The 13,165-nt window shown below is 44.9% G+C and overlaps 1 protein-coding gene across 4 annotated transcripts in view; it reads left to right on the forward strand.

Annotated features, from left to right (window-relative positions):
- CSMD2 (CUB and Sushi multiple domains 2) overlaps positions 1-13,165 on the forward strand; it is a 640,139-nt gene that overhangs the window by 500,103 nt on the left and 126,871 nt on the right. For all 4 annotated transcript variants that reach the window (XM_019547773.1, XM_019547775.1, XM_019547774.1 and 1 more), the window contains 2 exons: positions 10,359-10,553; positions 11,553-11,669. In XM_019547773.1, the coding sequence (XP_019403318.1) occupies positions 10,359-10,553; positions 11,553-11,669 (312 nt within the window). The remainder of the gene's footprint in view (positions 1-10,358; positions 10,554-11,552; positions 11,670-13,165) is intronic.

Raw genomic sequence — 13,165 nt, forward strand, 5'->3', positions numbered from 1 at the left:
TGGCATCAGGTACAACACATACCCAGTGGGTTATTCTGAACATGAGACAGTCTTTCTAGGTTGCCTTTTTTGGACCATTTACCCAAGAAACAGTCTTTTCTGTTTATCTCACTTGCACTTGCATTGCCACACTCACACAAATGATATTCATTGCAGGATATGATTGGAACTTGAAGGCAAGATAAGTAACTCATACACCCATTGGATCTAGTTCGTCGGGGGGTAGAGACAGCCAAGAAAAGGCACTGAAAAGATGCTTTTGATCTTTTCTTGTCAGTTTGAGTCTTTGGAATAGCAAAGTGTTTTCTCTCTTGCAGTTTTGACAAGCTGCCCATCGCACAAGAATTCATTCTTCTTTTGCCTTTCAGGGATTCTGGGTTTTCTCCACTTGGTTGCGAGGTCTGTTATAGAATTCATAGAAGTTTTACTTTCTTTTCCAGAAATTGTTCATAACCAACTAGTCCGATGCAACCCAAGACAAGACCCACATGGGCCAGCGTGTGATGTATCCTAGGGCTAATGCACTATGCTTGTGCTGGGATTATTTTGGAGGTGTGGTGGTTGGTTGGCATGCTGACATGAAGGGAAGTGCCAAAATGTTTCCCAGCAGTTATTTTCAAGCACATCGGAAACGAGAAGTTCTGTAAATCTAGCGAATCATGGGATTTCCAGCGTGGGTTGCAAACTCGAGAGACTTCCAAAGTTTAGTTAGATTTCAAACAAGTACATGAACTTCTCACAAAATATAGGGCTGAATTCACTGCTGCCCTACACCCCAGGCATTTATTTCCACCTGCACAAAACCAAGTGTGAAAGGGTCCCACACCCTGATGGGATAATCTTGGACTCTCTTTTGTAAATCCCTTAATGCAAGCACAGATGACTGCTCAAGAAGCTGTGCAGTAATAACTTGGGGCCCATAATCCTTCACGGGTCTTGGGTATCATCCATCCAAAGAGCTAAAAGCAGGCATTTAGTAAGGCCCATCACAGTTTCCCATTTCCTAGGTGAGTTTTATCATCTGAAAATTCCCCAGAGCAACTGTTGTTCACCTTAGAGGAGCATAGCGAGGCAACAGGCTGAATCCACACAGGTATTTAGGTGCCTGAAGCTCCACTGAACTCTATTGAGTTAAGGCACCTAGATAGGAATTAGGCACTTGCATGCTTTTGTGGTTTGGCCTGATTCATGGTTTTACACTGAGCAGTGACAAAGCAAGGACTAGAACGTGGGTCCTGAGCCCCTCAAGCTCCTGGATTGAACCTGAAGGCACTCAGTAACTTGCTGGATGTGGCCTTTAGCCCTGGATGAACTCTTGTCTCTGATGCATGAGCAACTCCCATCATGTCTGCATAGGTAGATCAGACCAGGAGATGACCCGGAGTGTACTCTGAGTTCTGCCCCTCCTCCCCTTGCAAGTGACCATTTATAGCTCACCCCTCGCTCAGCACAACGGACCTCGCTACTGAAACCAGTTTAGATGCAGGTCCACACTGAGGCAGACAAGGGTCTTTGGGTAAGTCTGATATCTTTCATTAGACCAACTCACAGAGCTGGAAAAATTCTTCTTTGCAAGCTTTTGGGTACAAATGCCCTTTGTCAGGCTGAGGAAGCATCTGCAGATGGTCTGTGCTCTTCCTGGATGGAGTAGTAAAGCAGTCAGAGGCCAGTATGCATGCAAGAAAGCCAGTCAGTTAAAATGTAAATTGAGGTGGTCAGCAGGTGAGAAGAATGTTTCTGACTATTTGAGTTGGTCTAATAAAAGATATCGGATTTACCCAAAAAACCTTGTCTGCCTGTGTGCTTAGACTAACATGGCTACAACCTACAACCCCGCTCCCCACCTAGTGCCTTCTTCATGCAACCTTACATTTGTCATTGGGATCCTCTTCTTGGCCTACATCAGGCGTGGGTCACCGTAGAAGACAGGATACTCAATAGGCTGATCCAAACCTCTACCATGGAAACAACATGTGCTAGTTGGTCATGTTCTTCCTTGGAGGTCAATGGACCTGGGATCATGTCCCAGCTGTGCCCTGACTTGCTGACTTTCAGCAAGCTGCGTTCTGTTTTCTGAAGGGGAGAAGTGAGGACGAAGTGACTTTCCCTCAAAGCACAAAGCAATCAGCCGCCTTGCTACCAGAGGCTTCTTCAGGTCACTGCAAAATGTTTCATCAAACCAGGTTGGGTTTTAGCTGAGTTTCAGTGGGAGGGGAAAATACACCTGCCTGTCACACCGAAGGCAGAGGAATGGTGTCATCAAGACAGCGTCTTCCTCTACAGCGTGGAGTCTGGGAGACGGGGGTGGGGGGAGTGTGTTTGCCCAGTTACTTCAGTGCAGGGGAGCAAGGGGCTTGCAGGGCAGCATGAGGAGCAGATGAGGGTGTTGTTGGGAACGCAGCGATGTTCAGTAATTTGTCACACTCAACCCCTGAGATTTCTTACTGGGAGGCTGTCTCTTCCCATCACTGCCAAGACATTCTTGTCATCAGGCCAGCTGTCTAAGATGAGACTTTGTTTGGCGAATGATGAACAGCAGGTCTGATCTGTGGGAAGACGTATTGATCAGCTTATAGTGACTAAGAGGTCTTGGACTGCCAATATGTTTTGTGTACCCTATCCACTCCTTTTGCTGGTCCAGAAACACCCTTATTATTCAGTCACAGGAGAGAATACTTGAGGACTAACTTATGAAGCCTGGCATGCAAAGGGAGTGGAATCGGGCCTTCCAAAAGCAGGGTCTAGTGAAGAAGGTTGCAAAATTACCTCTGCAATAGCGACTAGGTGTACCCACTTAAGAAGGGGGCTTGCCTACATCAGGCGTGGGTCACCGTAGAAGACAGGATACTCAATAGGCTGATCCAAACCTCTACCATGGAAACAACATGTGCTAGTTGGTCATGTTCTTCCTTGGAGGTCAATGGACCTGGGATCATGTCCCAGCTGTGCCCTGACTTGCTGACTTTCAGCAAGCTGCGTTCTGTTTTCTGAAGGGGAGAAGTGAGGACGAAGTGACTTTCCCACCTATAACAACGCTAAGAAGTAATACTATAGTCAGAAATGACAAATCCTGTTCCTCAACCTGAATGAATGGATTTATCTCCAGAAGAAGCCATCCTATAAGGCAGAAACAATTAGTGGTGCTTGAAATTCAACAGATTTAAAAGTTTGCAGCCCTTAATTAGAATTCATTTTACTGCAAACGAAAAGTCTGTTTTTTGTTTCTTTTCCCCTCATTTTTTGGCACTTGTAATATAGTTAACAAATGGCAGCCTCATTAAATGAAGGCTGTTGTGTGCAGTGTTATTTTTTTCCTCCCTAAACATACCTACAGAGTTAATCGCGCCTACGTACTTCCCACGAAGCCAAACTGCTGGGAGAAAAGAATGAGGCTTTAACTTTGCTGATTAACTTCTCCACACATTAAAAAGAGCCAGTGATTCAAGTCTGAGAAGTTGCAGAAAATAGAACTTCAGGGAATTGGAGGAAGAAGAGAGGGGGAATGGGGGAGGGGGAACCAAAAAAAAAAAAACCCCAGAGAGAGTAAAATAAGAAACAAGCATCCAATTCGGATTACTGCCAGTGCAGAATCCCAAGTATAGTTCAAAGGCAAGGGCTCGTTGGGTATGGTCAGCCCTGCAAGCCCATGTGCTCTGTTGCCGCGTTTCCCCAAGCAGCGTCTCTCGGCAATGTCAGCCTCATCTGATATGCTGTGACTATCCAGGGCTTTGTAGCGCTTTGGTAATGTGCAAGGAAAGACAAAGCAGCCATACACTAGTCCCTTCTGGAAGTCCTGCATCTTCCCTGGGACTGGGATCAGATTGTTAGCCTGGAGCTACAATGTGCCTGATGAATTTCAAACAGCCCCAGCTCTCCCTGGTAATTTTTTTTTGAAGGGGCAACAGCTCTTAAATAGGAACTTTTGCTCTGGAAAGAGAGAATGGAGGAAAAAAGGCATGGAGAAAAAGAATAGTTGAGGCTTCAATTTTGCCAATCTGCATGGAGGGCAAAGTGCCAATGCTGTTACGCCATTATAAAGTTGTCTTGGGTCGTGTCTGCAGTAGGAAAGCTTTGCCAGCGTATGCTGGTGTCCTATACCAGTAAGCAGCCAAGGATGTTTGAGTGAATCTGATATCTTTTATTAGACCAACTTAAATAGTTGGGGAAAAAAATTTTCATATATCAGATTCACCCAAAGAAGCTTGTCTGCCTATGTCCTTAGACCAACGCGGCTACAACCAACACCCCTATACCAGTAAAGCGCTAATAAGGGCAAAACTTTGCTTTTTAAGATGTATCATTCCAGCCTCTGACCACCAAATCAAATAGCTCTCTCAGAAGGTAAGAAGTTTTGCAAGCTGAAGCCACATCCACACTTAGGACACTTGCTAAGACACCTGCATCAAGTCAGAGATTTCTTGTCCTCACACCCCTGAGTGACACAGCTGAGCTGGTAGAAGTCTGTAGTCTTTATGGCTTTTTACTCTTCTTTCACAGGCACGACCTAGAGTGAAGTTACACATTACATTTAGATCACACTTAAAATGCAAGCCTCCACATGTTAAACCTCATTAACTCATGCAAAGTGCTCTCTATGCATCTTAAAGTTACACCACTTCATGCAAGGGTCAACTCTGGGCCATGCTACCTAGCTCATGTTAGGGTAACTTCAGTTTGCTCCACAGGGATAAAATGGGAACTTTGCAGTCCTCCAGCATCCCAGGATGTGGCCCTCCCAGCCTCTGGTATTAAGGGGTAATACCATTTCTTGTCTGCACAGCTCTGACTTCAACATTGCTTAATGCTCCACAGATTTAGTATGGTCTAAGTGTAATGTGCAACTTCAGCCCTGCGCTAGGATAAGCACTTCATGCTGGCTTAAATGCATCTACTCTGGTGTGAGAGTAAAAGTGCGTAGTATTTGAATTACATCTTGCAATTTTATGCGTGTAGACAAGACCTTGGGAACAGAGCGGACTCTTCAAAAAGCTGAAAAAACAGGGTCGAAAGGGACTTTTCCATCCCCATGTTGTGCCACTCTGCTTTACTTTCTCCATGCTCTGTTCTTGCACCTGATCATTTGTTCTCATAAACATGGGAGCTCTGTCTTCCTGATGCTGCTGGTCCACATTTTAGCTTACTTTTTTTTAATATACAGAGCCCAAATTTCAGAAAAATCCCAAGCAGGGTTTTGAGGTCCAACTCCTTTCCTTAGGGCCATATTCCCAGAAGACCTCAATGTCATATGCTGAGCAATTTTGAAAATTAGCCTACGATCTTGGGTGCTGAACTGCTGTAACACTGCTGTGCGGATCAAGTTGCTTTGCGATCAAAGCCGTGTGGTACGGTTGCTTTCCCTCCAGCTGTTATGAATGTGTTTATTGGATCTTTTTCCTCCTATCACTAAAATTTAGCATGTGACTATGTGTATTGTTCTTACGTGTCTCGTCTGTTTTTTGAAGAGCCTTCTCTGAAGTCAGACTGTGCAATGGAGAGAGCCTCACAAGCTGTCACTCTGAAAAGGCTTTTGTCACCGAATCAGCATTGTGATGACTTCTCTGGAGGATTCATGAGATGATACATGCTAGGGAGAAAATTTATAGAAACACCATTTTTTTGGGTCAGTCATAGCGGCAGTGAACCTCAAGGAAGTCCAAGACTGGTGGGTTGGAAGGTACAGTCCACTGCCTTTGGATGCATCTCTGAACTTTCCGAACCTCTTGGGCCTGTTCAGTTGGTCTGGAGACCACACAACAAGCCATCCTTGTGCGCATCCTGTCTCCAGTCAAATACCTCCTGTCTCAGTAGCATTTTTACTTTGGGTCCCAGTAAGTATAAGGAAGTGCCAAGTAGCAAAAAAAACAAAATGAAAAAAAGCACAGAGGTTTGGGAGGAAGTAACCAAGTGCTTTGAACCTTAGAAAGGTTTGATTTTGAGTCTGAGAAAAGGCAGTTCTTTCTTTATATGTCTGCTCTTTAGCTCATCTATGAAGATGGCTTAAATCTGCGATTCCCAGCCAAAGTGCCCAGAGATCGTTTAAGGATACTGCCATGAAGTGCTGCCCAAGGTGAGCACTGTTACTTGTGCAAACACCTACACATGGTTTGCACAGATTTCGAGTAGAAATCTTGGTGTGGTCTTCTTGAGTTCTTTGCAACAGACTTGCTCTGTTATTTTTCCAGAGTCAAAAAAACCCCCAAAAAAACAAAAAACCCACAAGTGAAAGCTTAGAAGCTGGTGTTTTCCAAGGATTGCCTTGAGTCTAAAAAGGTTGTAGAGCCACTGGCTTAAATGCAGCTTCAGGAATAATAAAAGGAGACTTCCAGCAATATCTTTGAACATCAGGAAGAAAGTTAATTTACAGAAAAAATGTGCCGTGGATTTAAGGGGGTTTATGTTTTAAGCTGTATTTGGTTTCCAGTGATGAAACAGCTTATACCCTTTCATGGCCTCTTTTAGTGCCTCTGATTTCTGTTTCTGGCCTGAATCTACAGGCAAAGAAACCATGAAATTGAAAGCAAACACAACAAGAGTGAGTTATTTACTGTCCTTCCCAAATCAGTCCATTTTGAGGCCGTTGTTAACTTGTTCCATAACACGTGGCTTACAATGCTGCGGCTCAGCGAGGGATTTCCATCTCCGGAAAGGAGCACAGAGATTGCTGAAATAATAATCTCATGTGTGAGGATGGACACAATTGCCGATCAGTCACAGGTAAGCTTGGGTCTAGCTTGCCTTGAAGTGCCACTCCCCACCATGCACAATGTACAACGTTGGAAACGGAAGTCCCTTTTCCTCCAAAGCAGATGCAAGCTGGGAGGCCACAGCCCGGTATCCCACCAGCATGTCCAGTCTGCGGTCTAGCACAGTCATCTCCAGGTCCCCCCTGACTTGTTCGTCTTTGTCTCCGTCTGCTACATTGGCCTACACGGGATTCAGCAGTGGTGTCAGGCTGCTGTTTTTGAGTGCACGGGCCTGGTGTGGACTGGCTGTCCCCTTGGAGCCAGACAGAGTAACTCAGTCCAAATGGTTTTTCAATTGCCGCCAGGTACCATGCGTTTTGAACATGTCACCACTGATTTCACAGGCTTTGAGTTTGTGCAGTGGGTAAATATTGCTCTCCTCGTTTCACATGGGGAAATCTGAAGTCACAGAGGCAGGGGCTTGTCTATGGGCATGCCTATGGCCATTCAATGAGCCTGTCATCAAAAGTTGCATCTCCTGGACTTCTGCTGTTACTATTGCACCACGTTCCTCATTGGGTTTGAGAAGGTCTCATCCCCCTGCTATACTCACCATTAAAAGGTGCTGGTAGCTTGGGGTGGGCATATTATTGGCATCGCAGTGTGCGTCATCAGCTGTGGAGAGTGCTGTACCTAAGGACACAGACTCTCGAGGGAATGGAGAAACAGTCAAGAAGGAAGAAAACAACAAAAGCAGCAGGGCTGCTGTACAGCAATCAGCCGCCAACCCCTTTCAGCAGTCGGCAGAATGACTCGGGCACTGAACATCATGATTTTTCAAAGCAGGAGCAGAGACTGAGATCAAGCGTATGGCTAAGACATCTGACAGCTGGGTGGGAGGCTGATTGGCAGGTTGAAGCTACATCAACTTGTTAGATGAAAGGCAGTGAGACTGTTCAAAATAACGAGAGAGGCATAACATGGTCATAAGGAGCCTGTTGGGTGCAACTTCTGCATGGAGGGGACTAATAATGAATATTAGCTTTTCAGAGACCTTGAGACCTGCAGAGCTGGAGAAGTGTTTTGGATAGGAGAGTGATGCATGTATTCTTGCAAAAGGCATTTGGGATATTTTTGCACTGGTTTTGCCATGCAGCTTTGCCATCGCTTTCTTTAGGACACTGGAGACACTTCATGAACTGCCCCAAATCATTCAGTATGCAGCTGATAAAGCCAAGGGACCAAGTGTATAGCGGGGTGCTCAGCTTCTGATCTCAGATCTAAGTTCTGGTTCTTGAAATCCAGGCCTGACCTGAAGGTCTGGTCTTTGCCTTTATTCCAGATTAGGCAGGGTGGCAATGTTCAACCCTGAAAGTGTTTTATTAATAACCACTTTACAAAGGAATATAAAGGAAAAGGGTGGTACCCAATGAGCCAAATGTAACGTGTAAGGGTTAAGGGGGGCAGAGCAGCATGTCTGTCCCCATGGCCTTGTGCTTCTGCTCTCCATCGCTTTGGGTGAAACTAAACTTCCTGGCCCTGGCTTCTTTTACATATTGGTACTCACAGTTTCTTTATTATTTCCAGCTTCTGCTCCAGCCAGAACAGGCATAGGAACACACACGGCAAACAATGAAATAAAAAAAAAAAATCCTAATCTTCCAAGAGCAAAACTTCATTATTGTCTTGTATCTGAGCATCCAAGTTCCTGTACAATCAGTGCATTAATTCTCTCTGGCCTTGCAGTTTGCATGTGCATAGAAAAAACACTCTTCTCCTCTCCCCAAGGCATCTGGGTGGGATAGTCCCATTTGACAATTAGGGGAAGGCATGGAGTGGGCAAGTGGGTTGTCCAGCATCACACAACAAGACTATGGCAGCTGGAGGGAGGACCGACCCAAGGTCAGATCCTTCATCCCTGACAGTTAAAATTATATGGGCATTGCCTACCCTGAACTACTGGTGAATGGCAGAGCTGTCATATAAAGGAAACGATGAAGCTAATCCTATTTTTCGGCGCAAACAAAGAAAAGAAGCAGGACCCAAGGGGCTGAGTTTTACCTCATCCCCCCCTCCCCTCCCAAAATATAGTCAAACCCCATGATCGAATTCTCAGGCACATCGTAATTGTTCACAGACCCCAGAGCTCACAGAAAAGCCCTCAGCTTTAATGAGCAATTTCCAAATGACAAAGGCACAGGATTAATCAAAGCCCCTAATTATATTTCATACTGGAATAGAAGAAAAGTGCTCAAAAGAACAGGGGGAAAAATCCACACCCTGACAGTCTGTAGTCTTTGCTAGAATTTCATATGTAAATTGGGATTTTAACTCTGCAGGGCATGGAGAACAGAGAGAAAAAAATGTCTTCATTTTGTGTGTACTCATTGTGCAATGATCTCTGCCATGCTGCACATCTGGCTAAAGAACCAGCTAGCACATGGCACTATATAATATCATGGTGAGAGCACTAATCTGTCAGCTGTTAAAGTGGTAGATGCCAGCAAGATGCCAGGGATAGCTGTGGCACATCGAAAATGTGCTAAAGGGAAAAAAGGTCCATGACTCTTAAAGGCCCAGTATACATGTATGCGTTCTGGTTTGCAAAGTTTCCTTGGATTCTGTCCCCAGTTCAGCAAAGTGCACAAAGATGTAATGCACTGAGTTTAATCAAAATAGTGTATTCTACCGACTCAGTAGCAGCATATTGTTGTATTGCTTGTCGTTGATAGGACCTTTGTGCTATTTGGGGCTTTTGCTGGTAATTAGAGAATGCTCAGAACCAAAATCTGGGATCTGAACATTGCTGCTTCCTGCGGCATAAGCCGATAATTGGGGTCCAAATCTTACAAATGGCCTTGGTTTTTTTAATGAGCTGAAGTACAATCCTAGATCAGGAAAAAAAAAATCCCAGAAAATGTGCTGAAGCTTGAAACTGGGATCTGACTGCTTTGTGGCACACTACAGCTGCTTGGAAACTTCTAATGGTGCCAGGGGCAACAATTTTCATTAAATCGTTGTAGGATTGTACGGGACCTTAACTGCTGTCTAGTCCAACCTCCTGCAGACATGCAGGATGCCCTGTTCTTTACCCATTCTGGACGGATGCCGACCCAGCCTCTTCTTAAAACCTTCTAGTGATGGAGTTTCTAAAACTGCTTTGGACAGGTCCAAAACTTCTTTGCTCTTTTGGAAATGAGCTGTAACCTCTTCTGCTACTCTAGGTATTTCTAAAAACGTTGTCCCTTTTGTCTGTCTACCTAATTAGTTTTTAATTAGTCTCGTTATATGCATCTATAATTTACAGTAATCGCAACTGATCGTGGGTCTGAAATAAGAGGCCCAGCCGAGATTCTGTACAAATGGCCGGTAACCTCACCCATGGCACACCAGCCCCTGAGTTTTTGTTTCATAAATGCTCTTCTTCTGAGGATCGTAAAGCACTATACAAACATTAACTAAGGCTCAGAGCATCTTGGCAAAGTGAGTGTTGTTCGCATTTTACAGGTGAGGGATTAGAGAAATTATAAGTGACTTGTCCAAAACCTTCCAGTAAGTGGTAACAATCCCCTGCTGTAGTCAGTGGGCATACAACTCCTGTACAGTTATGTATAATGATGGGTATTTTAATTAGTCCTCAGCATAATAAAGTACACCAGCAATTTTATTTTGCAGAAAACCCCAGGGAGTCGTGCTTTGACCCTGGATTGATTAAGAATGGTACCCGAGTGGGCACAGATCTGAAACTCGGGTCGACGATCACCTACTACTGTGACGGAGGCTATGAGATCGAAGGCGTCTCCACCCTGACGTGCATAATGGGAGGGGATGGGAAGCCTGTCTGGAACAAACCTCGACCAACTTGTACAGGTAGAGCTGGCGGGACAAACTGAGAAACAGCAGCAAAATATCCACGCTTGCCCCGCTGAGTTCGGCTGCCATGCCAGACTACTCCCCCACACGGGCACCCCTTTCAGATAGAGCTTCTCAAAGCATATGGAGCAGTTTTTGCCCCCACAAGTATTTTTGAATGAAAAATAAAATGACTCATGGTCCGATATTGGGACAAGACGTCCTCTGTGTGTACACATCAGCTTACTGTTGCCCCTTTATCAGGTTTCTTGCATCTTTCTATGAGGCATCTGCCGGAGAGAATGAATTGGAATAAATGGATCACTAGTTGGATCCAGCATGGTGGAATCTGTATTCTTGGCATAGGATCCGATTCAGTCTTTTCCTTAAACACATGCTGAGCAGTCCTCGTTCAGGAGCACGTGCTTTCCTGTGTCGTGACCAGAGCTGAAAAGAACATAGGAAAAGTTCATTTCACAACCTGTTTCCCTATTTTTGTCCCCCATCAAAGATGACTTTGACTAAAAGTTTCCACTCAGATCCACTTCCAAAGAGGAGCACGGGACGAGGCAGGGACAAGCTGGGAATATGTAGCATAGCAGGAGAGATCCGTGGTGTGACCTTGTTCTGCCAGAGCCAAGACCCCACTGCTGAAAACCGTGGGGAACTCATCCCTCCAAGTTCTGCGCGTTAGGATCAAAGGAATAGCAGTGGAAATCACACATTAGGCAACATACCCTACATGGCACCCACCCGCCTCGGTGGAGTGTTAATAATTCAATGTGAAGCAGCCATGCGCTCTACTTAGAATAAGCTGTGTTTTTCTGTATAGGCACTTTGAATGAGCGCCGCAGTGCCTGAAGTGTAGAATCGATCACGGATCGGGGCGGCCAGCCCTGTGCAGAATTGCAGACATGCAGCTGGACCCGTCTCAAAGCAGTGAAGACAAGGGCTGATGGCAGGATGCAAGTCTTTGGCAACAGCTGTTCCAGTGATGTCTTCTCTTTTCTCTTTCAGCACCATGCGGCGGCCAGTACACCGGTTCAGATGGAGTAGTCCTGTCTCCAAATTATCCCCAGAATTATACCAGTGGACAAGTCTGCCTCTATTTTGTCGTTGTGCCAAAGGACTATGGTATGTCTCTATGGGTCAGGTTCTCAGCTGGTGTCATTCAGCAGAGCTCCATGGAGCTATTGTCTTGCAGAGCCTGTGGAGATAAATCTGTTTCCAGCAGCTGAAAATCTGTCTCTCTCTCTTTTTTCCCACCCCGCTACTCTTTTTTTGTTTATGGTTGAGTGTGGATGTATTATTGAAGGAGAAGGAAGTCGAAGGAAATTACAGCACTATTGGCTATAAATTCTAGTCACTTAAGGAGACAGCGAACATTTTTAATATAAGAATTAGGAAAGATATCGGCCAAAAAGGAATAAAGTGTTGGCAACAATTTTTGGGAGTATTTTTTTCCCTTGCTCTCTACTGAATTTGAGCACCACGGTGAAAGTTAGTGCCATGTCTTGTCACATACCACATGCCTCCAAATAAGAGGAAGAGCACACACCAGCTGCAAATGCTTCCTCAGCCTGCTGAAGGGTTCTTAAACCCACAAGCTTGCTAAGAAAACATTTTTCCAACTATTTAAGTTGGTCTAATAAGAGATATCAGATTCACCCAAAGAACCTTGTCTGCCCATGTCCTTAGACCAACACGGCTACACCCTGCACCCCTCCAAATGAGGCATGCACTTTGTTTTTGGCAAGAGGGGAGGAAGAAAAAAAGATTTTCCCAGTTATGATTGCACAGAGCAGGGGCAGAGCCTAATCTTCAGGTTCAAGCAAAACCCTTTCTTTTCTGCTTAAGTAGAAGCTGAAGCTAGAGCTGCTGCTGAAGGCTGGTCTCTGCGAGTGGTTCTGCAACTTTGAAAAGAGACAGGAGCAGTCTGTAGGGTCTTGAACTAGGAGGAAAGAGACCAAGAATAGCGAGTGGACATCAAAACTGCCTTAAGAAAGGTTAGCTTGAATGGTGGAACACCAAGACCGTAAAAAAGGAGAAATGGTCATTAAAACCTATAAAGAGCAGTGAGTCAGCAAGTCAATTGAGTCCCCCAGCTGCCGGACTAGAAATAGCATTTCTGCTCACTGGCACTTGATTGAAACTTTGAGTGAGGCAAGAATCAAAGTGGGGTACTTCTGGGCAGAAAGACCGCTCTAAAGACACACACCCCAGTTTAGGAAGTCATATTTTGGGGGGAAGGTTCATGTGGTATGTGAGTAAATATGGAAAATAATAATTAGTTTTAACAGTGGTTTTCAGAGGAGCAATGGGAGCAAAACCTGTTCAGCCCAAATGTACAAATGTGCGCTTGATCTTGTGCTAACAGAAGTACTGTCCATATGTATGTCCCCAAATCCATGTGTGTACAGAGGGTAGCAGAGAAATGTATACGTGTGTGTGTGTATATATATGTGTATATGTGTGTGTGTGTATATATATTTATATGTATGTATATATATGTGTGTGTGTGTGTGTGTGCTTATGGACACATATAGATTCATAGATTCATAGATGCTAGGGTCGGAAGGGACCTCAATAGATCATCGAGTCCGACCCCCTGCATAAGCAGGAAAGAGTGC

This window comes from Crocodylus porosus, unplaced genomic scaffold, assembly GCF_001723895.1.
Source record: "Crocodylus porosus isolate Cpor-Errol unplaced genomic scaffold, CroPor_comp1, whole genome shotgun sequence".
NCBI lineage: Eukaryota > Metazoa > Chordata > Crocodylia > Crocodylidae > Crocodylus > Crocodylus porosus.